We start from the raw sequence: 25,702 nt of genomic DNA on the forward strand, positions 1-25,702 counted from the left end.
TTATACCTTATATATTATTAATATTTTGCAACTAGTAAATAAAGAATAAAAATGTATGCCAAAAAATCTTTAATTATAGGCTGCTAGAAAAACACATACCGTACTGTTCCACCTCGTTTGTACATCTTGTTTTAAGCGTTTTTGAGTCATTTTGTAGTTCAATTCGAATATCTTCAAAACGATCATATGCAAGTGGCGAGTCCACAAAACAACCCTATGTAGCGACTCCCAAATCATAAATAACTTTTTGTCATATTACTCGCATTGCGCAGTTGCGTGCTTTTTGTTCAGTGGGATTTTCCACTGAACGCTGCTTTCACCTCTCAAAACTTTGTTTTTACAAAGATCGAAAATCGCTGTGCTAATAGTTGCTGTTAAAAGCGTAAAACACTTCCAGATCGTCACCCTCATATGGTATTTTTACGCCCTCCCCTACTGCGAAGGGAATGCGGAAGCGAATAAGCATTTCGTTTTGCGAGGCGCTTTTTAGTGTAATATGTTTGAAATATAAGCCTCATTTCGCACAAGATTACTCTGGAATACTTTAGCGAACAATGTTGCAACTTGGACAACTGGATCGGGTAAGTTCTCTCGATTCCAAAGATACACAATTCTTGTCTGTGCATTATACCTATTCAATGGGTGTGAATTAAATCAACGCATTTTGAGATAAACGTAATTTGAACTTTGTACCCAAAAACCTTACAACAGCCCTATGCTCTGTTCTGAACGACAGAGGAATCACCTTCTCTGAAGCGTGGGTGACATTGTATACAGCAGCTAATCACACGGGAGACCACTAATCAAGGAGAAGGCTTACAGACAGCGTCAGGGAAAGATGACTGAGGCAGGGATGCGCAAAGCCACAGCCGCCTCACAACCACTGCTGGCCTTCGTCCTCATCATCGTCGTCAGCTTGGCACAGGCTGGTCGTCTGCTGGTGGTGCCCGTGGATGGCAGCCACTGGACTGGTGTGAAGGCCGTGGCAGAGGAGTTGGGCCGGAGGGGACATTCGGTGGTGGTGGTGATCCCAGAAGCGAGCCTGCGGCTGGGGCCCAGCAAGCACTGCACCACCAAGGTCTTCCCGGTGTCCTTCACTAAGAGCACGATTGAGGCCATGCATTCTACGCACATGGAGATGTTTCGGGGAAACCAGACCTTCCTGCAGTGGGTATCTGTCTACTTGAAAACTATGAGCAATGTCATCCAGTTAATGACGACCACAGTAGAGAACCTGCTGCACAACGAGGAGCTGATATCGTACTTGAGGGATCAGAACTTTGATGCCCTCCTGACGGACCCCCTGATGCCGATTGGTGTGATCCTGGCAGAGTACCTTGGCCTCCCGAGCGTGTACATGCTCCGTGGCTTTCCCTGCGAGCTCTATCCCTCTGTCACCGGCTGCCCCAGCCCACCCTCCTTCGTGCCACGACTCTTAACCCACAGCACTGACCGCATGTCATTCGGTCAACGCCTGGGCAACACGCTGCTCAGCATGCTGGAGCCCCTGCTCTGTAAAGCGTATTTCTGGTCCTTCGACGGCCTAGCATCGCGCATCCTCCAGAGAGATGTGACCGTGGTGGACATGATGAGGGGCGCCTCCCTGCGGCTGATAAGGTATGACTTCACCTTTGAGTTTCCCCGACCCCTGATGCCCAACATGGTCCTGGTGGGAGGAATCAACTGTGCTGTGAGGAGCGCCCTGCCGAAGGTAAGGATGACGCAAGAAAGCAGTTCCATTCACTAAACGGGTCCACAGATGCCAAAAACAATTGCAGAGGACAGAACTAGTGATACCGAGATGGATGGATGGATGGATGGATAGATTGATTGATTGATTGATTGATTGATTTGACTTACCTACAGGCAGTCAAAAGGCGCCCATCCGCCACCCCCCTCAATGACTGTCTTCTGTATGGACTAACATAGGGAGCTCATTGCACTAAGACACTCAGTCTATAATAGGATGGCTGTGTCTTTTTTGTGTGTTTTATTCTCTTATGTATTACTTCTATGCTGCTAAACAGAGCTGCTAAACTGTTATTCACTATTTCTGTAATAGTGACAATAAAGATCTATCTTATCTTATCTAGATATATAGATAAATAGACAGATAATGTATGAAACGTCGGTATGAATAAAACCACCCACTTTTGCGAAGTGGCTAATTTAAATTGACACTAATATCTGCAGTCACTGTCCACAGATTCCAAAATAAGTTGGAGAGGACAGTACTTATGATACTGAAATGGACAGACGGGTAGATAGATAGACAGATAGATAGATATTGGACAGAGTAATTATTATTGTTATTATTTATTAATAATAATAATGATAATAATCATAAGAATAGTAATGGGGGCGGTGTGGTGGTGCAGTGGTTAGCGCTGCTGCCTCACAGCAAGAAGGTCCTGGGTTTGGTTGCGGGTCCTTTCTCTGTGGAGTTCGCACGCGCTCCCCGTGTTCATGCGGGCTTTCGCTGGGGGCTCCAGTTTCCTCCCACGGTCTGAAAGCGTGCAAGATAGGTTGATTCGTGAGTCTAAACTGGCTTTGCGAGTGTGCGCCCTGTGGTTTGCTGGCGACTGCCCAGGGTTGGTTCCCGTCTGCACCCGTTGTTCCCAGGATAGGCTCCGGTCCCCCCGCGACCCCTGTCTGTCTGTCATCCCCCACCAGGAGAGGGCAATCCACCCTATTCCAGTTGAGACCCATGGCCTTGGAACTAGAGGTGCTCATTCGCATCCCGGCTGCTTCACAATCAAACCACCTCATCGCAGGTAACAGCCCGAAGATGCCAAAAGGACCACATCATCCACAAAAAGCAATGATGCAATCCAGAGGCCCCTGAACCGGACCACCTCTGCTCCTCAGCTGCGCCCAGAAATTATGAACAGATTCGACAACAAAGGGCAGCCCTGGCAGAGTCCAACACCCACCAAGAATGAGTCTGACTTACTGCTGGTGATGTAAACCAAATTCTTGCTCCATTTATACAGGAACCTGATGGGCTGCAATGACAGACCCCGTATCCGATACTCTCAACGCACCCTGCACAGGACCCCCCGAGGGACAGAGTTATATGCCTTATCCAATTCCACAAAACGCAATGTAGACTTGTTGGGCAAACTCCCATGAACCTTTCAGTATCCCGATGAAGATGAAGAGCTGGTCCAGCATTCTGCAGCCTGGACAGAATCCACAGTGTTCCTCCTGGATCTGAGGTTCAACCAATGGGCGGACCCTCCTCGCCAGTACCACAGCATAGAGCTTGCTAGGGAAGCTGAGGAGTATGATTCCCCTGAAACTGGAACACAACCTCTGGTCTCCTGTCTTAAAGACTGGGACAACCCCAAAGTCTGCCAACCCCAAGGTACTGTTCCCAACCTCCACACAATGTTGAAGAGGCTTGTAACCCGAAACAGCCCAATAGTATCAAGAGCTTTCAACAACTCAGGACGAATATCCTCCACCCCTGGAGCCTTACGACCAAACAATTTTTTGAGTACTTCAGTGAAGTCAGCCCCTGTAATGTATAAGTCCTTCTCTGAGTCTTCCAGCTCTACTTCCTCCATGGTATGCGAATCAGTGGGATTCAGGAGGCCCTCAAAATACTCCATCAAATCTGCATTTGAGGTCAACAATCCTCCATCCCTGCTGTAAACAGCATGGGTACAACCCTGCTTCCCTCTTCTGAGTCATCTGATGGTTTGCCAGAATCTTTTCGAGGCAGACTGAAGGTCACTTTCCATGGCCTTCACCAAACTCCCCCTACACCCGAGTTTTTGCATCAGCACCTGCCAAAGCCGCTTTCCGCTGGCCTACCAGTACCTGTCAGGTGCCTCAGGAGTCCCACAAGCTAACCAAGCTTGGAAGACCTCCTTCTTCAGCCTGACAGCTCCCTTTACTGCTGGTGTCCACCACAGGGTTCAGGGTTCACCACCTCGTCAGGCACTAACAGCTCTACGGCCACAAATCCACACAGCCTTTTGCTAAATAATATGTTCTGGCATCTGTTATATCTCGGTGTTTCTGAGAACTTGTCGGATACGCGGTTGCATTGTAGAGGATGTCCTAAAGTGTAACTGCGTTGCAGTACGAGTTGACATTTCTGAGTTTTTTTGTTCACATACTGTTTGGTCATAGAGCACTTTATGATGAAGCTTTTAGTGGTTAAATAAATTGGTCGTGTTGCCTTGTGGTGCAGACACAGCTTTGAAATATATTCTGCAAATAGTTGTTCTTCTTGGTCCAATTCATTGAAACCAAAATGACTTCAAATAACTCATGTGCATTTACCTCTTTTGTCAACCAAAGGTCCCCGTCCTGCCATTTCGATCATGAATGCATTTTGATCTCTGTGCTGCAGGGAATTTACAAACAGCATTTAGGGAGGGGCTGAAATATTAGTGCACCGATCTGGATTTATTGCGCAAGATAAAATAGGGCTTCATTTCAATATTTGATACAAACAAATATCGTTTTTCTCGATTATAATTTTTTTCATAACCGTCGGAAGCCATAATTGTAATTCTGATTAATTCGATTAATTGCACAGCTCTACCGAGGCCCTTGTCTTCTACTGCCACCCCATCTGTACCTCCACAGCCCCTTCTGCGGGCAGTGGGCCCACGGAAGGGTGCATCCATGTAACCCTTTCAGGTTATGCCTGGTCGGGCCCCTTGGTGCAGGACCCCGGTCTCCCAATCTAGGCTGGGTTACAACTTTGTTAATGTTAACCATCATGAGGGTGTTCCGAATCGCAAGTCCAGTCACTCATATAGGACCAATTTGCCTTAGGAGACAACATAGCTCCTAGGATCACAGAGACACGCAAACCCCTCCACCACCATAAGGTGGCGATTCATGGAGGGACACATGATCTCGTGAACACAGTAAATCTAAAAGTATTCCATGGACCTTTTTCAAACTTCCAAGGAACATTGTACATGTCAGTGGTGCTCAAACTGTGGGGCACCAAATAATTACATTTTTGGAATGTGCTAAAAGAAAAGTGACAGCCATAGTCCTAGTCAGTAGGGGCACATGTTTTAATGTACAAATTATACATTATCCCGTGGGCTATGCATTCAGCCTTTTCATAGTAGATGGTTTTTATGATCTGGGAGGCAAGTGAGAAAGTTGGTTGTGCTTCGAAGTTGTTTTGGCCTGATAAATCTTGTTAAAATTTTCCCCCATAGCCTCTCCAATGCCTTCCTATAGAAAACAGCTTAACATTCAGGTTTTTGCTTTGCGGTGAGGCTGCTGTTAGGCATAATCACATTGGTCATATATAGAGCTTAGTGTTAGTAAAGTGGGATTTGGTATTTGTAGGTGTATGTTTTGTTACATTAATGTACGTTAAATTCTTTTCCTTATCATGAATCCTTATGGAGGACATTTAACGTATAAAACTTAAGATTTGCATTTGGTTTCAGTCTTGTAACTGAAGACGATTTTCATACAACGTGGAGTGAAATTTGGTTACACTTGATTGTTGTTTTGGTGCATTGATGCACATTAAGCTTTTCTCCTTATGAATAACACCACTGGAGAGGAAAACAGTTAATGCCCAAAATATAGGTTCTCCGTTAGGTTGTGGGTTTATTCAGTTTACAAAGGACAGTGTTGACAACCGCTAAAGGCCGCAAGATACATTAAGACACGTTAGGCTTTTTTTTGCGTTAAGCATTTTAGAATTCCTTAGGTGAGAGGAGTTGGGATTAGATTCGGGGGGGGGGGGGGGCATCCGGGGAATTTAGCACATTGTTGGCCTTCCAACAGCATCTATTTATTATAAATAATCATGTTGAAATAGGTCTGTCATTGGATACTTTACAGTGAAAAATAAATCTACGAAAACTAAAATGAGTCCCGTTTTGATTCAATACAAGATGTGATTTTCCCCATATTTTTGTGTCTGAACCGAAATTCAAATTAATCTGGACCATGCCCTCTCAGGCAGACAACTACACCATCGTAGAAAATAGTGGGCGGGACTCTGACACCTGAAATTACCCAGGGGGCTTCTGTCTATGTTCACGCACCTTTGCTCCCTGGTGCCATTTCGTGAGACCTTGTCTCCCTTTGCCGTGTGGAAATAAGGCCCCCGGCTGCTCACGCTATACCTTTATTCCAGTTGGTGAGGCTGCAGTTTGTGGTAGGGGAAAGGACCTGATTACCACACAAAACATGAGGCAATGCCCCCAGCAACCCCATGGCCCTCCTCAAACAATCGGCGGGTTATCTTGTCTCTTCCTGGTGAGTCTGGGCTGTTTGTACGCAGCCGCACCAACATCAAAAGGGTTTTTACGCAAGAGCAGTGTGTACTATGGCCATCTTACTATCAGTTCTTTTATAACATAGTCGCTTTATGGCAAAGTATAGTCACTATGAGGTCCGCTAGAAAAACAAAAACCTGCAGTGAAGTGATTTGCAAGCAAAGCATCTGACAAATGTCAACAAACAGTCATACTCACCTTTTTTGTCTGCAGACACATACTCTTGGCCATGAATCCTCTGTATGTGTCATTTTTATCAGATACTAAAGAATATACATAATTTACTAGAATTCAAATAAAGTAAATACATTGCAAATAAAAAAAAAAACTTTTGCATCCCAGTAATCAGGGAAAACTGTAGAGATCTTGAACCTGATACAATTCTTTTGTGAATTCTCTGCATTAAACAATGTTTGCCATGCAAACACAAAACTTTAAGGAAGTTTTGTGGTTTTCTGTGACCCAGTGTAATTTTAATCTCTCTCGTCATTAAGCTGTGTATGGGAAAATCCCACTGTGAAGCTGACTAGTTTACAGCTAGTATGCACCCATGCAAAGACACAGACTGCACTGAACGTATGCACACATACACGTGCACACATGCCCCCATGCACTCTCTCTCACGCACACGTACACACACACACACACACACACACACACACCCTCAGCCTGGAAGTACAGCCCCCTCTTCACCGCTCTGCCTGCCAGATTACGGAGAGGCACTCGTCCCACTCACAGACTTCGCTCTGCTGCTCCCAGGACCGAGAGCCATGACGGGGTTGAACTGGGTGGCCCTGTTTGCACTGCTGGGCTGGCTGGGCACCTGCGCTGTGGGGCCCGTGCAGGGGGGCAAGGTGCTGGTCATGCCCGTGGAAGGCAGCCACTGGCTGAGCATGCGGATGCTGGTCGCCGAGCTCTCACGCCGGGGCCATGAGACCGTGGTGCTGGTGCCCGAGACCAGCATCTTGATCGGGGACTCCACATACGGACGCACGGAGGTCTTCCATGTACCCTATAACAAGGAGGAGCTGGAAGACAACATGAACAAATTCCGGGACAACGCATTTGGCAAGCGTCCTCAGGCAATGGACCTCTTCGTCAATGTGGGACTCCTGCTGAACTTCACTGCCTTGCAAGTGAGGGGCTGCAAGGGGCTGCTGTACGATGAGCCGCTCATGCACAAGCTGCGGTCTGAGGGCTTCGATGTCGTTCTGACGGACCCCTTCCTGCCCTGCGGCACCATCCTGGCTAGTGTCCTCGACATCCCGGTGGTCTACTTCCTGCGCGGCTTACCTTGCGGTCTGGAATACCAGGCCATGCAGTGCCCCTCACCCCCCTCCTTCGTGCCACGCTTCTTCACAGGCAACACGGACGTGATGACCTTCCCTCAGCGCTTGAGGAACATGATCTCCACACTTATGGAGATACAACTGTGCCGCATGATCTACGCCAGCTTTGACGAGCTGGCCAGCGAGTACTTGGGCCGAGTCACCACCTACAGGGAGCTCATTGGCCATGGTGCCATCTGGCTGCTGAGGTACGACTTCACCTTCGAGTACCCCCGACCCCTCATGCCAAACATGGTCTTCATTGGAGGTATCAACTGTGCCAAGAGGAACAGCCTCCCCGCGGTGAGTCCCTTGAGATGACGACACTGGAACTCCAGCATGAGGCTTTTGTTTGGTCCCCCCCTGCCATTAAACCCACCCATTATGAATGTGTGAGCACCCCCAGTAGGTAAGAATTACAGCCCTTACTTCCGTGTCACTAGGCAACATTCCGACATGATCTGTAAAACACCGTAACAAATCCGACCTGGGAGAGCAGCTTTATTTGTCTGTTGCCCATCTCGTTGCTGCTCCAACAACGCACTGTTTCTATCATTACCCCAGAAAGGGCCGTGCTATTTTCCAGATCACTGCTTCACTGCATGCCAATCACCATGCTGCCCCCCCCCCCCCCAAAGGGTTTCAGGGGAAGGGGGATGCACATTTTTGCCCTGACAGGCTCAGTGTTTTTCCAGACACATGGGTAGGAGAAGGAGAAGGCGTACAAACTGGTATACATGCAATGGGGGCTGTGTGGAAATCCCTCTTTGCTGCCCCCACCCTTTCATCTGCCACACTTTTTCAAACAGGGAGTTGAATCGGAAGCGTTTTTGCGAGTGCACACATTTGTACAAGACCTCATGCCCTGTGCACACATCAAGGAACACTGTGTACTGGGCACTATGCAGCGGCTCTGTCATTTGCTAGGCGTTGACCACGGTTCATGAATTAGTGTGTCACGTGTCAGGGGTGGGTTTGTTGTTTCTGGGGTCCTACTGAAAAAGGCACTTCGGGACCCCGGGACCCCTGTCCCCCCTAGTGTAGTAACTGTTTATGGCCAGCAGGGGCCTCTAAACCTCAAGGGTCTCATGCAGACACATGGCTTGAGTGATGGCAAACATCACTGTTGCATGGGTGCAGGAAAATGCATGGCAAACATTGTTTAATGCAGAGTGCAAACAGCTGGTTTACAAAGTTGGTTTAAATGCATGATTTGAGTGTTAAACATCACTGTTGCATGCATGCAAATGCATGGTTTAATGCATGTGTGCAAATGCATGGTGAACATCTCTGTTGCATGCATGCATACTGTACTTTGAGTGGTGGTAAACATGTGTGAAAGGTTACTACCCTCAATTCCTATATGAACTTATTTATCAAGATGTTAGTCACAATCTTCTCAGACTTTCAATATTTAATTATTTAATGGATATAACAGTAAGTGTTTAAACAAAAGGGCTTGGAGGTTGTTTGCTACACTCCTTTTTAAAACAATCACATGCTACTGTTTGTTCTTCTATAGATACTTAAACTGCGACTGCGAGATGCATAATGCCCCTACTGTGCTGAAGTATAAACAAGAAACACAACCTACATTACTCATGATAGTAAAGTAGATAATGCCCTACACCAGGGTTCACCAATTTCACTCCTGGAGGGCTAGTCTCCCTGCTCAAACACACCTTATTCAGCTCACCAGCCAATTGTCAGGTTTAGTTTGTCTGAGCAGGGAAATCTGCAAACTGTGTTACAGACCGGCCCCCTAGGACCGGAACTGGAGAACCCTGCCCTACAATAAACCTTCTGTAACATATTTTACAAATGTATAGACCCATGACTTAAAACCTGTATAATGTTAAAATAAGCACAACCAAGTTTAACTAGGTGTCTCTTCAAATTATTACTGATTATTTAAGTCTAATTCCGTTTTACACCCATCTGTGGGAATAACAATGGTAATCTGTAATACTTGAGTATTTTTTCTGAAGGCAAACCCAAGTAAAGCCATTTCTTAATTGGCCCCTGCGTATGAAGAAGACACTCCAGCTCAATCTTGAAGCAAGGAAAGTATCGCGCCCCCTAATGAAAGTAACAGCATTTCATCGTCATGTGTCCACAGAGTGATTTCTCTATGTCTTGGATGTGCTATGGATGTGATCTTTCACTTACACTCTATTTTTCTAACTTGACACTAAAGGCCCTTTCAGTAAGTCATACTCAAGAAAGGGTTAAATGGACAGGCCTTGCTTGGAGATTGAGGGAAATTCATATTGAGTGGTTATGATCTACAAAACGTTTATACACACTTGAGGTGCACGGAGGCCGTATGTCTGTCACATCTTGTAGTGGTAGAATTAAAATAGAAATCTAATGATACCTCAGGGGGTGTATTGTTTTTGCCCAAAGACATGCAGTTAGGCTAATTGGTGTCTCTGCTCTGTCTGTAGGGTGTGTGTGTGTGTGTGTGTGTGTGTGTGTGTGTGTGTGTGTGTGTGTGTGTGTGTGTGCGTGCTCGCTCCCTGTTATAGACTGGCATCCTGTATTCCAGCCTTGTGCCCCATGCTGCCTGGACAGACTTCAGGCCCCCATGACTTTGTCCAGGTTAATTGGCTGGAAAATGAATGAGTGACTCACTGTACAGTGCAGGTGGTAGATTATATTTAAAAATCCCTGTTTGTTTAACATATTTCCGGCCTATTGGGAAACGGAATAAATGTTACATTTGCCCATTTTCAGTGTGAAACCAGTCATCAAACAAAGCTTAACCACAGAGATGAGACAGTTCTCAGCATCTCTCTGTAGTTCTGAAGTTGGACTGGAGTTGGTCTCAATTTGTGTAAGTAACAAGTGGATTTTAATTAAGGCCAGATACTGTGTTGTTTGTAGCTGTTATGCAACAGGTCATCTAGTTAATTTCCTGAAGCAATATCAGCAAGACAGACAGCAGGGGGCGTCTGGGTGTGTTGGGTGGGTGGTGTGGGATGCATCATTTTTTGGGTCCCTGTCATTTTCTGAGACTATTTATTTTTCTTACGTGGAAATAAGGCTGTTTCTTTCATGCATCGCTTAGAACCAAAGATCTTGTTACATAAAATAACCGTAAATGTTGAGGGAATGGTCTGAATGCTGCACAAAACCAGAGGCAATGGCTTCACTATCCCCACGATCCTCATCAAATGAGCAGCGGGTGATGGAAGAATGGAGGGAGATTGACAGTCGGATCGGTGCAACATCAGTAGTTATATAAACATATTTGTCAGCTGATGAGAGAGTTGAGTCAAAAGGTGAATTTATCAGTCAATCTATGTTCCTACCCTCACCTACGGTCATGAGCCTTTAGTAGTGACCAAAAGAATGAGACTGAGACTGAGGAAACAAGTGGTTGTGTGGGCAGGATGGGCGGGACCCTAACCCTGGAGCAGGTGTCCTCTCCCTTTCCAGGAGACCAAGAGGCGGGGACCCGGCCGGGATCTGTCATGCTGGGGTGGTGGTGGAGGAGGAGTCACTCCATGGGGAGTCACTGGGGAAGTCAGGGTAATTCCCGAGGGGTTCCATTCGAGCTCCTCCTCCATCTCCACTAAGGAGGGAGGAGCGGTGGTCTGGCAATCAGGGACCTTCTCGGGGACAGGGACTGGGGGCATGGGAGCCAGGGGCACGGTTTGGGGGATCAGGGACCTCCTTGGGGACGAGGGGCGGGGCACGGGAGCAGGATCCAGGGATTCAGGGGCAGGGACTGGAACAGGAATTCAGTGCCTGGGGAGCAGTGCTTGGGGGCAGTACCTTGCTCAGGGTGTTAATGAGAGTGAGACAAACCAGGCTTGCTGAATTAGACGTTCATGATTTTCAGAGCTGAGTTAAGGGTTAACAATGCAGTCGACTTATGATTCCGTTCTTATGACTTATGACTCAGAATAAGAATTGAATGTCAAATACGTTTAGTTACAGATAAAACAGGATCGTACATGGCTGTTATTATTTAGATTAAATATTTCACTTTAATTAAAACAAAGACCACAATTTAAAGTAGTCTCAACAAGGAAAACAAATACACGCGTACCGTGGAAATTTATGGATAAAATCCGTCAGAATACAAACAATATATTAACATCTCGGGTTGTCTGTAATAAACACAAATATCAACAAAATATGACTAATATTTAAGATAAACCACGTCGACACGCAAGGGTAGCAATCATTCTCATACATTATCGACGTGTGATGTAATGTTGATTTATGCCTGCCCCGTAGCACTAGGAAAAAGGGCAGAACATATGTTGTGAAATTTACCAGCGCTTATTAGTTTTTTATTCTGTGGAAGACGAAAGATCGATCTGCAGGCCAGATTTTATTTCAATCATGCCGCGGGTCATATAAGTAAAATATAAATAAAAGGCTGTCACGTTTTGATCGCGATAGATCTCCCAATAACTAACAAATAACCCCTGCTGCACCCCTAATCTGAGTCTGAGTTATTTATAAATAGCCTAGTTGTTGGAAATTTACCCATAGAAATTTCTTGATGCAGATCAGCTGCATTTTCTTCAGGGAGTGCTTTGTGTCTTTATTAGAGTTTTTCAGAAGCACTAATATTACGGCTACAGTGTTGCCTAATCTCTCTTGCACAAGCTGTGAAGCACGGAGCTTACAGGACTCACCCTCGCCAGCAAGCGGGACTAACTGATCGTCTCTGAAGCAACATGGTCAAGACAGACAAGTTGCAGACGCAACAGTTTAATAAAAATCACACACCCTACGAAACATTACAAATAGGCAACCATCACTAGCGCCAGACTTCATGATTTGCGCAATCATTGTGGTTTTCTATTTAATGTTGGTTTTACAGCCCTCGTACGCTCATGGGGAGCAAACCCTCGCCACAATTACTCTGAAAACTCATTAAATTTTTTCTTTAACCAAAAGAGAAGCAAAATCCTACAGCGACTGGCAGCGTTTTAGTGCTTAACCACGTCGTTCGTGCGAAGCTCCAGTCGAATGAAGTTAGCGGACATATATTTTGTTAGGACATAAACCTTTTGGGGCGTGGAACTGTGAATTTCGGGGCGATGCCACAGTTCAGTCTCTACACGATCTCGGGTATCCGTAATACAGAGCTTATAAACATGCATCCATGCATGTAGGAAAATAGTAGAAATAGTAGAATATTGACTCAGCAATAATGGGACAATCTTTATTTCTGATCGTCTACCGGTTGATTGTGAACGACAGGTCGATCTGTAAGATATTCTTAGTTTATGGCGATAGTGTGCTCCCGAGCGGACCCCCCCCCCCCCAGTTCAGCAAGAGATTTTTTAAAGTAGCTCTCATTGTAAAAAAAATGTTGGGTTGAAGACTATTCAATTCGAGTGAAAAAGGTAAACGTAATCCATTTGTTTTAAAATAGAAGTTTATATATAAACCAGATTGCCGTGTTGCCGCTGTTATTGCACCCCCCGGTGCCATTTCGTGATATTTTATCTCACTTTCCTGTGTGGAAATAAGGTTGTTTGTTTTTACGAGGCTCTCGGCTTCTCACGCCATACCTTTATTTGGAGTGGGTGGGGGATGGCTCCAGGGTAAGGAAAAGGGTTTGGATGCCGCACGACACATGAGGCAGTGTTGCCACCAAACAAACAACTGATCGCTGGGTTATTTTGTTCCTTCCTTGCGAGTCCGGAGATTATAGGGAAGTGAAGTTATTTGCGAGCAAAGCATCTGGCTGACGATCCGGATAGTCATACTTACTGTTTTGTTAGCAGACACATATAGTCTGGGTCGAGAATCCTCTATATGTGTCATTTTTTTATCAGATACTGGGGAATATACATGATTTATTAGGATACAAATAAAGTACACACATTGCATATTAACTTTTTTTTAAACATTTGCATCGCAGTATTTATGGAAAACTGTAGAGAATTTCTGCTTTCCTTCCTCCTTAAACTGTCTACGCGAAGCTGACTTGTTTACAGCTGTGTTGCCTTTTTGAGATTATGGTTTGCCTATGAACATGCACTGGGTGGTTGCATGCATACATGCAGAGATACAGACTGCGCTGCACATATGCACACATACACGCACACGTGCACACATGCCCTCATGCACTCTCTCTCACGCACACGTACACACACACACACACACACACACACACCCTCAGCCTGGAAGTACAGCCCCCTCTTCACCGCTCTGCCTGCCAGATTACGGAGAGGCACTCGTCCCACTCACAGACTTCGCTCTGCTGCTCCCAGGACCGAGAGCCATGACGGGGTTGAACTGGGTGGCCCTGTTTGCACTGCTGGGCTGGCTGGGCACCTGCGCTGTGGGGCCCGTGCAGGGGGGCAAGGTGCTGGTCATGCCCGTGGAAGGCAGCCACTGGCTGAGCATGCGGATGCTGGTCGCCGAGCTCTCACGCCGGGGCCATGACACCGTGGTGCTGGTGCCCGAGACCAGCATCTTGATCGGGGACTCCACATACGGACGCACGGAGGTCTTCCATGTACCCTATAACAAGGAGGAGCTGGAAGACAACATGAACAAATTCCGGGACAACGCATTTGGCAAGCGTCCTCAGGCAATGGACCTCTTCGTCAATGTGGGACTCCTGCTGAACTTCACTGCCTTGCAAGTGAGGGGCTGCAAGGGGCTGCTGTACGATGAGCCGCTCATGCACAAGCTGCGGTCTGAGGGCTTCGATGTCGTTCTGACGGACCCCTTCCTGCCCTGCGGCACCATCCTGGCTAGTGTCCTCGACATCCCGGTGGTCTACTTCCTGCGCGGCTTACCTTGCGGTCTGGAATACCAGGCCATGCAGTGCCCCTCACCCCCCTCCTTCGTGCCACGCTTCTTCACAGGCAACACGGACGTGATGACCTTCCCTCAGCGCTTGAGGAACATGATCTCCACACTTATGGAGATACAACTGTGCCGCGTGATCTACGCCAGCTTCGACGAGCTGGCCAGCGAGTACTTGGGCCGAGTCACCACCTACAGGGAGCTCATTGGCCATGGCGCCATCTGGCTGCTGAGGTACGACTTCACCTTCGAGTACCCCCGACCCCTCATGCCAAACATGGTCTTCATTGGAGGTATCAACTGTGCCAAGAGGAACAGCCTCCCCGCGGTGAGTCCCTCTAGACGACGACTCTGGAACTCCAGCACATGGCTTTCATTTGGCTCCCCCCAGCCATTGAACCCCCCCAATGTGAATGTGTGTGTGTGTGTGTGTGTGTGTGTCCCAGCAGGTAAGACCATTCTCCCTTCATTTTTACAGTCCTTACCTCCGCTTCACCAAGCGTTGTGCCGACGTGATCCATAAAGCCGTAAGAATGGGCCTTGATTTATTTGTTTGTTGCTGGTGTCGCTGCTGCTCCAACAAAGCACCGTTTCTTATATCGCCTCTGAACGGGTCGGGCCATTTTCATGATTATGGTTTCACTCTATGTCAGTCTCTATGCTGCCCTCCCCCCACCTCGCTGGAGTTTCAAGTTACATCCTATCCGGCCATACGTGACCCGGGAGCCGGGGGGGGGGGGATGGTGTGTGGAGAGTTTTGCCCTAACAGGCTCAATGTTTCCTCAAGTTGAGGAGGGGGTTGCAAACTGGTAAACATGCAATGGGGGCTGTGTGGAAATCCCTCTTTGCCTACCCACCGCCCTTTCATCTGCCACACTTTTTCAAACAGGGAGTGGAAGTGTTTTTGCTCGCCTTTGTTGCGAGCGCAGATGTTGGTAACAGACCTCATGTCACGCACACACATTCAGGAACATTGTGTACTGGGCACTGTGGAACAGCTCTGTCTAGTCAGCCTTGGACTAGTCCCAGTTCCTGGAGGAGATCCCCGGCCCAGCTGATCATTCCTCAAGGAAGTTTCTGACCGTTTGCACGTATTCCCCTTCGACGCCACCCAGATGGTCCGGACGGACCTGAGAAACAAAAGGCCGATGTTTCCACCCTGTGGGCTGTCTGTGGGAGGGGCAAGCGGGGTCGGCGAGGAAGCCCCAGGGTGTGACTCCACATTCGTGAGGCCCTCGGCTGCCCTTTGCGGGGCTGCTATCACACAGCCAGTGGTGATGTGGTATTTCTGCCTGTTCTCGGAATCCGCTTGTCAAAGCTTTTGTTTTATATGCCAAACAGACTTCCTGCTACATTCAGTACATTCCTGTTACATTACTGGTCTTAATGCTGAAACTTATGGTCCAAAATTTACTCCAGAAAAACCAAGTTTCACATTATATCTAGTTATGCCAGTGTTATTTATACATTCCTATACAGTATAGCATGCTATACTATATATAAACAACACTGTACTATGTAGAGGTGGATTGTTCAGATCCAGAAAGTAAAAATCCAGACCAAGATATTGTTTCCGCCAACCAGTTGAGTACTCAATGACTGTGACTCTTTATACTCCAATGGTTGGTTGAAACAAAATCTTTGGATTTTTACTTTCGGGACCTGAACCATCCACCTCTGGTACTGTGTAGAAAAAAACAGAATCGGCTTCCAGCAGAAAGGAACTAAGGACAAAGAAATGAAATACATAGATCATATTAGTAACAGGGGGTTTTGGTCACACTGAGTTCTACTGCTACTGTGAGTCCATTGTTCATCTCTGCTTCTCAGTATTTCAGCAAATCATATCTCTAACAGAAATGCATGTTTATTACGCATAGGAGGTTTTCTGTATTTGACAGTTTATTATGAGTTTTGTTTGTGGATCACAGAGCAAATTTTGGAACTACAGTATGTATTATAATTCCAAGACTGTACTCTCCTGCCCTCAGTAGCATTCACACAGAGAAGTAATCTCTCTCTCTCTCTGTCTCTTCCCCTCTCTTCTTCCTGTCCGTCCCCCACCCCTGCCCAGGACCTGGAGACCTTTGTGAATGGGTCTGGGGAGCATGGCTTTGTGGTCTTCACCCTGGGCTCCATGGTGTCCCAGATGCCTGAAGACAAGGCCCAGTGTTTCTTCGAGGCGTTCCGGCAGATTCCTCAGAGAGTAAGGAGAGCTCGGGGTGACCGTGGCCTTGGCGATGTCAGGGGAGGGTGACCCTACCATGTGGCCCCCATATGGCAGGATAGCTTCTGTATGTTGTGATGACCCACTCCATGACCCACAGCACAGACATTCCGCAGACATCAGCCTCGCAATCAATTAGTTGCAGCTCTTACCCTAAATAATCGATCATCTGTAAATTGTAGGCAGTGAAAAATTTTAAAATGGTCATATTTTCTAGTTTTTTTAGTGGCTCTCTTGATAAAATCACCCAAGTCGTATGCACACATGGTGCCCTTCCGTTGGCTAAAGCCTCTTGGGAAATCCATCTAAATCGGGCCACAGCAGTGGTGCTTAAAAAGCAAATTCCTGCAGAGCTCTTGCTTTTCTTTCGCTTCTCTTTTCTCCCTTGTTCTGCCCCCAATGTTCCAGCGTAAGTGCTGAGGATAATGCCCCCCCCCCCTTCACTCCTCAATTGCTGCCCCCCTCCTTTCTCCCTGCATTCCCCAGCAGGCTAATGAGCTCTGGTCTGCATCTGCAGGTCCTCTGGAGATACACCGGACCTGTTCCCACCAACGTCCCAGAGAACGTGAAGCTGATGAAGTGGCTCCCACAGAATGATCTCTTGGGTGGGGACTACTGCTCCTGCGCTGGTCTCCAAGCTGGCTTTTTTTGCTGGGGAGGAGAGGCCATAGGGGGCTGTTAGGGCATTAAACCATGGAGAGTTTCACACAGATTCCCTTCTGTTTTTATGTACTTAAATCGCTGGGACTTTATTAAGCCCAGGAAATCTGATGATTTCCGATATTAATGTTACTTTTGGGTGGCAGCCTGCCTTTAACAATCTGCGTCTCCCCTGTGTCTCTGCCTCTCTCTGAAGGCCACCCAAAGGCCAGGGCTTTTGTGACTCACGCAGGTACACATGGCATCTATGAGGGAATCTGCAACGCCGTTCCCATGGTGATGCTGCCGCTGTTCGGTGACCAGAGCGACAACGTGCAACGCATGGTGGTCCGGGGTGTTGGGGAGATGCTTAACATCTATGACATCACCGTGGAACAAATTGTGACGACACTCAACAAAGTCATCAACGATTCAAGGTGAGGGCTCAACCTGACCTAGATATGCAGCCCAAATGAACAAATGAAACATTCCGTTGTTTTAATTCCCACTGCAAAATAAACCATGAAGTGTTTTTATGAAGTAATCTATGTTAAATTAATTGTTATTTATTGCTAAAAATTGTAGTAATGATATAGGATTCATTTATGGAGTATTGCACACATTGTCTCTTCTACAGTTATAAGGACAAAATAATGAAGCTCTCTGCGGTGCACAAGGACCGGCCCGTAGAACCGCTGGACCTGGCAGTCTTTTGGACGGAATTTGTCATGCGACACAAAGGGGCAGACCACTTGAGGCCGGCAGCACATGATCTCAACTGGATCCAGTACCACTCCCTGGATGTCATCAGCTTGCTTGTCGTCATAATTGTCACTGTTGTCATAGTGATTGTTAAAAGCTGCAGATTCTGTATCAGGATGTGCTTCCGAGGGAAAAGCCAGAAGAGGAAGAAGGAGTGAGCATGCTCTAATGAATGTAAAGGAAAAAAAGACCCCTCAAGAGTGCATGGAGCGGGGGGGGGGGGGTGCTCAAAATACAAGAGGGAATTTCACAAGGCAACAATACATCTGTATGAACAACTCGTACCTCAATATCACCAGTGTGGTCTGCATGAGATCAACAGTGCTAAACACACGCTATTATTGAACCAGCATCGAGAAGCACAATAGTAGATGAGGTCAGATATTTTTAGGAAAGGATGTCCGACATTCAAGCTATTATGTTCTAATGACAGGAGATGTCAGAAGTTGGTTCCTTTGTTGAACTCTGTCACTGTCTGTTTTGAACAGATGCTTTTTCTCCTGGCAACATTTGATTTTTTCCCCCCCCGAAACTAACATATCGTTAGTTTTATAACAGCAACAGTGTAACTTCAAGAGGAAATACAATGCTGAAATGTCAAAACAAAAAAATAAACTAGAATTTTGGTAAAATTATCCTAAATAATCTAAACTAAATTTACTCCTCAAGCAATCATATTTTAAGCAAAGATGGAAATGATTGGGGCTGGGTGGGATATTGTGGTGCGTAATCTCCATTCCCGTCAGACGGCCGAATTAAGGTTGTTGAAGCTGCTGCTTCTGAGGGCTTAAGGGACCATGCAGACGACCTCCCGCTCTAACCACCCAGATGCCTTCCTGTAGCTGCTTATCAGTTAATTTTCATCAAGCACTGTGATTGAGAAAGAGATTTTTTTTCCCTCAGCCAGGCTGTCTAAAACACTGATGAATGATCGCTACAATAAATAACTTAAGGAAGACTGAGATCTTGATTGAATATATAAAGAATAACTTTTACACAGGAAAAAGAGATTAATCATGTTAAAGGCTAAGGCAGTATTAAATTATACTAGAGTGCACCACTAATTAATTACATTATTAATACATAACATAATTATTAGAAGCCATCAATATCCACACCTGCCAGTCATGTAGATGGCGTTCCTCTTGAATATTCAGTATGAAGATGGGTTAGGATTAGCATCGCCTTCTTCCATGCAGTTGGAAAAAGTGTCATTGCATTGTCACCACTTTTATCATCCCCTGCCAACACAGTAATACCACTTAGTGCCCAATATAAGTCACAAGATCCCTCTGCCACCTTGTCTAAGGCCTGCTTGCCAGGGGTGACACTGAAAGGAACTAAATACTTCAGCCAACATATTTCCCAGCATTCCTGGCGCATGCGGGAGTTTTTACTCTAACAAAGTATCACACCATGAGGAGAATGCAGTTACATTAGAACACTATGCAGGCCATTCAATGTAAACCATGTACAGTCATTATCGGGAACATAAGTCCTTGGCTTCCATCAGTTGCTATAAATGGACAATAGAACTTTGATTCTTTGTGCAATGACTCTACCGTGCCTTAACGTTTATAGGGATGGAGCCCTTGCCTAGGATCTAACCACACTGCTGCTCATTTAAATTAGTTGTTTGTTATTAGTTAATGTAGAATTTAAACTGAATCCTTCTTTAAACCAAATTGTCCAAAATGTTTATCTTAAATAAAAAAAAAACAAATCCTATCATTGAATAACATTTATTAAAGCAAAATATTCAAGCAAACCATTTATTTTAGAGAAAACAAATCCATTCTTTACATACCACACAGTTTAATCAGTATCTACCTGCATTACTGGACAGAGAATTTTTGTGTAATGTATTACAGACAGAAGGGAATGAAAAGGCATGATACATCTAATCCAATAGGAGGGCTGCATGTAAGAAAGTATGGTAACTATTTAATTAAAGCTGTCATCTATAATGCATTATAGATACCTTCATGGTGTATTATAATGGTTGGTATAAGAGTTAAAACATTACAGCATTTTCTATTAACAGTCATAAGGCATTATAGTGTTTATTATAATACTTCATAAACTCTAATGAAGCTCTCATCTATAATGCACTATAGATACATTCATAATGCATTACAATGGTCTGTATAAGAATTAAGGACGCTGTGTACTGCATTATGAAGGTATCTATAGTGCATTGTAGATGAGAGATTCATAAAGCATTCATAATGCTTAATAAACATGGTTATAATGTGTTATGCCTTTTTATAAATATTTGAGATCATGTTTATAATGCTTCACGAATGCATTATGCTTTATGAATGCGTTCATAGATTCTTATAGATATATCATACACACAGTTACCGAAAGTCTCATAACAGAATAACTTTCACTATTTTGAAGAGAAAATACCTTATCAAGACTCTGCATTCAATGCGACAATCTGTTCCTGAAAGTCTTAAAGTTTCACACCTTATATTTTATTAATACACGGGCTAACGTGTAACACAGGCTAGCTTTTGAGAAACAAAAGTTACAATATAAGTAAAAAATATTACTGGGTACTAGTACTGTGCATTAAATTAAAATATCAGCTATTGGACCTAACATAGAATCGCAGAAATCACTTTACAATTAATGAAACACATAGCGTAACCCAATCATTAGTCTATGAAGAAACACATAGGATCCCTTTAAAAGCTTAAAGATGAAGGAAAAAAGGCGACCCAAAAAACACATTTCAGCTTCTACTGGTGTCACATGGTGCACAGATGTGATAAGTGCACCCACTTAAATTAACGGATTACAGCTTAATTCCTACAATGTTACCATATTCCTACTATCAAATAAGCATTGCACACCTTTTCCTTAAAGTATCATTTATATTAAAGCAGATAATTATTATTACTTTAATGTGCAAAATGGCAGTAAAACAAGGAAAAACGTGATGTACAATAAGATACTAAATGAGTGCAGTGAAAACAAAGGGGAGGAGATTATAATTTAAGGAAAAAAGGTACATTATTACCAAACAGTACAATGATATAAATGGGTCTCACTGAAGATTTCCACTGGTTCAAATTTGCAGAGTTGCTTTGTAACTGGTCTGACTAGTTGACAATAGAACACCAATGAATTTCCAAATGCTACAGAATACGATATTACTTCAAACGTACTTTTGTAGTCTGCGACAATAGTCCGGCACCCATGTCGTATAAATGAGTCTTAAATATAAATTAGACTGCCATTTTATACCTCCACAGGTCGTCCATTAAATGGAGCCTCACTTAAATCTCTTTTAAGCTTTTATGGCAGGGCTTAGCAGTTAAGGAGTTGCACAAAACAGACATTTAATTAAGGTGTAATTCCACACGAAAAGCCTATTTCCTTAACACAACCAAAGCAAGTGCATTCTTTACTAAGTCAAGGTGCTTATTACAGACAAAAGGTGCAAACACTCAAATGTCCTGGACATTGGGAACAAATGACTAGTATTCCGACAGCAATGTGAATGTGTTCCTATTAAAATCGGGTTTAACTGGCAAAATTGCCTGAAAAAGCATTGAGAAAGAATCATTATAGAACACATTTCAGCATGAAACACATCGAGGTAAGCACACCTTTCGTCGCATACGGTTTTAACCAGGGGTGGGGAACCGGATCCATGGAGGGTCGATGCAAGTTTTTTACCTCTCAATCAGCCAATAACAGTGGGTCCCCAGGACTGGATTTGAGAGACGCTGCTTCCTTATTGGCTGATTGAGAGGTCATCCCAAAAACCTGCACCGGCCCTCCATGGATCCGGTTCCCCACCTCTGGTGTAAACCTTTGGCCCACACCGATAAACCACCTGTGCAATAAAGATGCTGTTCATCCTGATATGGTACATGATGGGTAGGTGACCCAAACCTAAAGTGCCTCTGTAGCACAGCCATCCAGGAGATACTGAATACACCCTTCGCTTTCCATACCACTAGGATCCAACTGGATCCGCACATCAGCGTCTCACTTTAGCAATTCCAGCTCCATGGAGTTGATTCAGAACTGCCAGTGCCGGAGATGCTACACTACACAGATGCAACGCCATAAGAAGTGTGCAAAAAAAGGTGCTCGTCTCACACGAGGAAAAGTGCAAACCTGCAACCTTTCATGAGAAAAGCCAGGTAATATTCACCTGGGGCAGGTGTGTCGTTTCTACGGCCCCACTTAGTTATTTCAACGATGAAATAAACAGCTAGTTAGTTGTCAGGAGACAGCAGCCAGCTTGCTGTTTTAGCAGAACATGCTGCTCTAGCATCACCTACATAAGGAACGTATTTAATATTTAGTGCAGTGAACGGAATCACCCTTAATGTTTTATTGCACCGACAACGGGAAGAATTTGGAATGTTTCGGATTATAATCAGTATGAGAATGGCGTGTGACCCGAGGCTGGCTGTCTTCCCAAGCAGCTCTTCCTCAGTGCTCTGTCCCAGGGCTTTGATGGCGTTCACTCAGGGTCGGCCATCTTGCCCTTCGCTTTGGCCCGAGCCCTGGATCGCGTGGTGACCTCGTTCTGGGGAGGCCGCGGGGACTGAAGGCCAGCCGGCTGGGCCGACGGAGACATCTTGAGGTCCCCGTCCTCTTCCTGCCCCTCCTCTTCCTCGGCACTGGCCGCTGCCACGGCCCCACTGTGCCGCTGATGCTGCCGACAGTGCTTCTCGAAGGTGGCCATCTTGGTGTAGGTCCTGTTGCACACCATGCAGTGGTAGGGCCGGCAGGCGCCGTCGTCCTGCAGGTGTGGCTGCAGGCAGGCAGAACGGGCGAAGGAGCGGCGGCACACGCCGCAGCGGAAGGCCTCCTGGCCGCTGTGGCTGGACGCCTCGTGGCGCCTGAGCGCCGCCGCTGAGCGGAAGGCGCGGTCGCAGTAGTCGCAGGCAAATCGGTGCTCTCCCGCCTCCAGTGCCTGATGGGACAGCAGGTGGGCAGCGCAGCGGAAGGCCTGGCCGCAGGCGCTGCAAGAGAAGGGCCGCTCGCCAGTGTGCAGCCGGTGGTGCACGATGAGGCCGGCCTTCTGCGTGAAGGCCTTGTCGCACTGCGTGCACTTGAAGGGCTTCTCGCCGGTGTGCAGCCGCCGGTGCGTCTTCAGATGCGAGGCGCGGCCGAAGCCCTTGCCACACTCGGGGCATTTGAAGGGCCGCTCGCCTGTGTGGATGGCCTTGTGGCGTACCAGGTGCGACGACTGCAGGAAGAGCTTTCCACACACGCTGCACTTGTACTTGCGCTCACCGCTGTGCGAGCGGAGGTGCAGCGCCAGGTGTGACGAGGAGATGAAGGTCTTGGTGCAGAGCAGGCAGCTGTGCGGACGCCTGCCCACGTTGGCGCGCCTGGGCAGGCTCGAGGAGAGGGCAGGCCGGCGGTCACGCGGCTCACGCCGCTGCGGTTCCTCCGCTTCCTCGTGGGACGCCGCGTGCTGCTCCAGCTCGGCTGAACCCAAGAAGCATCTCCCACACTCAGGGCACCTGTGGGGGCCGCCTGGGTCTTCCACCCCTCCATCTCCTGTCCCGGCCCCCTCTGGCTCCGGAAGCGAACCGTCAGGCCCCACACCAGCGAGCGGGGAACTGGCCTCACTCATGGCACAGGGCAGATGAACCTACATGTATCACTGGTTCCTCTGGAGTAAAACTGGTCCCCCAGAGATCCTGCTACTCCTATTCTTCATCCATGAAGGGTTTCAACATCCCTCCTGGGAAAAAAAAAACAAAAAAGGCTTCCTTAGGTGCAAGAACGGGAGCAACCTCACTGCATACAAACACTAACATATTTCAAACTGTGAAAGGCAAAAATATTCCTTTCTTAGTGGTTGTATCCCAAGAGCAAATGTAACTTAAATTAACAGTGCATTTTTAACAGATTTTTTTTAGATCAACAACTACATATTAGGAAAGGCTCAGTGTAGCAGTGCCTTCGGGAACGGTGCACCTCCACTGCCCCCTGGTGTTGGAAGACAGGAGTGAGTGAGTGAGTGAGTACTGATAACTACAGATAATGAATCTGTCATGGATCACTTAGACGCCACAGTAGCAAGTACTGTATATCTGTAAGACAGTCCATCAACTGTATCATACAATTCGGAAAAATATATTAATCTTGGTCAAAACTGTATTTCCTGTCACAGGGAGAAAAATGATATCGCGGAAACAGGCTGGCTGACAGTTATAGCGGTATGCCTGGGCAAGTCACTCAGCATTGCTCCCCCTACGCTTTCCCCTTTAAGTTAATGGCAGAAAACGCAGGTAACCCGTGTGTTGTCAAAAGCTGGGGACATTAGTAGAGACCATAGAGGAATAAGTTCAACAGGAAGGACCCATGCGCGATTTCGGAACCATTGCCAAAATCCGCGCACTGCAATCTAGAAGCGATCACCGAGAAAGAGGGACGGCGGCCATGATGGAGCCGTTCATAGCTCACCGGGTCCGGAAAGCATTTTCACACCGGGCGCGCGGAGCGGATCGCCGGCTTCAGGCGCGTCCCCGCGGCCGGGAATGGAGCGCAGCTCGCCGCCTCGCGCGAAGCATAGCAGCGGTCCGGCTACCGGCGGCGCCACAACGCAATTATCTGCTGTTAAAAAAACATGCAAAATACAGTAAAGCGACCGAAGTAGCGTTGGAAATACTTACTTTGCTTCGATTTTTAATATACATAAAATAATCACGCCCGCAATCACACTGCGTCCGGCCTGTCGGCTGACAGACAGCGGACGGATGAGGATGGGCGGTCCGCCGAGAGAAAGGCAGATGCGGAGAGGTGGAGTAAATGTGAGGAAAAAGGGAGGCAGCAAAGGAGAGATGCATGCATACATGACAGATAAGTATGTAGTCAAGGTGCATTTGTCCTTTTATTGCACCACCGTACTATACAAAACACGGATCCCATCCACAGGAAATTATCATTAAATTTTCTGGAAGGGTGGAGACGACTTCCGTTTTAAGCGATAAAAATCTTAAGAAATATAAACCACATCAAGTGTTCCAATATCCAGCTGGAAAGTTTTTTAAAAACTTGCCCCTTTAGAGATTTAAAATTTTAGGCACAATAAATTTGTCCAGATGTTTGCACAATTTGTTGAGTAAATTATGCGGAAATATCTAAACTTCAATGTAGTCCTTTGGCACGAAATAAAATTTTATTAAGGATATTTATTATTTGAATTCTCTAGTTTCGGATTATCACCAATAAACTTTTTTTGGTTGCCAGTAATCTGAGCTAAGCCGTGATCAAACTCAGTCATGGTTGTGATACATTATCAGTAATTGTATTGTTTATTACTTACATGAACAAGCCAGCTCGAAAATATACTGACGTTCAGTCGTTTCCCCTCGATCAGCATAAGTCTGACGCTCCTGGAGTCGGACCGCCGGTAGTCATTTAGATCACATTTAGATGTCAGGGACGGAGGCCCTGGGCCCTATCCCACGTAGCAAAGGGCACATGGTAAAGATACACCCTATACAGCACGGATCACCAACATGGTGCCCGCGGTCACTAGGATATGCCCCCAAGAGTCTTGGGCCAAGACCACATGAGTTGCCCGCGAACCTGTTCTAAAAATAGTACAACTCACCAGTGAGCAGCGTCTAAAATTTAATTTTATTCTGTTACTATTCTTCTTTAATCACATTTGCATTTATATGGATGACAAT

At 46.2% G+C, this 25,702-nt stretch overlaps 3 protein-coding genes across 6 annotated transcripts; 2 read left to right on the forward strand and 1 right to left on the reverse strand.

The window, feature by feature from the left end:
- Positions 1 to 369: 369 nt before the first annotated feature.
- On the forward strand, positions 370 to 18,978 carry LOC111858344 (UDP-glucuronosyltransferase-like). 3 transcript variants are annotated; one of them, XM_023840026.2, is made up of 6 exons: positions 370 to 581; positions 712 to 1,711; positions 16,467 to 16,598; positions 17,137 to 17,224; positions 17,476 to 17,695; positions 17,896 to 18,978. In XM_023840026.2, the coding sequence occupies exons 2-6, from the start codon at positions 839 to 841 to the stop codon at positions 18,176 to 18,178; spliced, it is 1,596 nt and encodes a 531-aa protein (XP_023695794.2). In that variant the 5' UTR covers positions 370 to 581; positions 712 to 838; the 3' UTR covers positions 18,179 to 18,978. The 3 variants fall into 3 exon arrangements, with proteins under 3 accessions (XP_023695794.2, XP_023695793.2, XP_072557010.1); XM_023840025.2 differs by having other exon boundaries at positions 737 to 1,711; XM_072700909.1 differs by lacking the exons at positions 370 to 581; positions 712 to 1,711 and adding an exon at positions 13,001 to 14,720.
- Positions 5,740 to 12,975, forward strand: LOC140577617 (UDP-glucuronosyltransferase-like). The gene has a single exon (XM_072700910.1). It carries the CDS (start codon positions 6,818 to 6,820, stop codon positions 7,922 to 7,924), a length of 1,107 nt encoding a protein of 368 aa, XP_072557011.1. The 5' UTR covers positions 5,740 to 6,817; the 3' UTR covers positions 7,925 to 12,975.
- Positions 18,979 to 19,746: 768 nt separating the features above from the next.
- LOC111858291 (uncharacterized) lies at positions 19,747 to 25,216 on the reverse strand. Of its 2 annotated transcripts, none has more exons than XM_023839926.2 (2): positions 24,680 to 25,216; positions 19,747 to 23,745 (listed from the first exon to the last, which is right to left on the reverse strand). In XM_023839926.2, the coding sequence occupies exon 2, from the start codon at positions 23,632 to 23,634 to the stop codon at positions 22,510 to 22,512; it is 1,125 nt and encodes a 374-aa protein (XP_023695694.2). In that variant the 5' UTR covers positions 23,635 to 23,745; positions 24,680 to 25,216; the 3' UTR covers positions 19,747 to 22,509. The 2 variants fall into 2 exon arrangements, with proteins under 2 accessions (XP_023695694.2, XP_023695695.2); XM_023839927.2 differs by lacking the exon at positions 24,680 to 25,216 and adding an exon at positions 24,471 to 24,673.
- Between the last annotated feature and the right edge of the window lie 486 nt (positions 25,217 to 25,702).

This window comes from Paramormyrops kingsleyae, chromosome 16 (genome assembly GCF_048594095.1).
Source record: "Paramormyrops kingsleyae isolate MSU_618 chromosome 16, PKINGS_0.4, whole genome shotgun sequence".
In the NCBI taxonomy this organism is placed as follows: Eukaryota; Metazoa; Chordata; class Actinopteri; order Osteoglossiformes; family Mormyridae; genus Paramormyrops; species Paramormyrops kingsleyae.

Excerpts from the sequence above, each read along its gene's own strand:
- LOC140577617 (XM_072700910.1), top strand. The coding sequence starts at position 6,818 with ATGCACCCATGCAAAGACACAGACTGCACTGAACGTATGCACACATAC.
- LOC111858291 (XM_023839926.2), bottom strand. The coding sequence starts at position 23,634 with ATGAGTGAGGCCAGTTCCCCGCTCGCTGGTGTGGGGCCTGACGGTTCG.
- LOC111858344 (XM_072700909.1), top strand. The coding sequence starts at position 13,605 with ATGAACATGCACTGGGTGGTTGCATGCATACATGCAGAGATACAGACT. Across the intron at positions 16,599-17,136 it reads TCCGGCAGATTCCTCAGAGA|GTCCTCTGGAGATACACCGG; the intron begins GTAAGGAGAGCT and ends CTGCATCTGCAG. Across the intron at positions 17,696-17,895 it reads AAAGTCATCAACGATTCAAG|TTATAAGGACAAAATAATGA; the intron begins GTGAGGGCTCAA and ends TCTCTTCTACAG.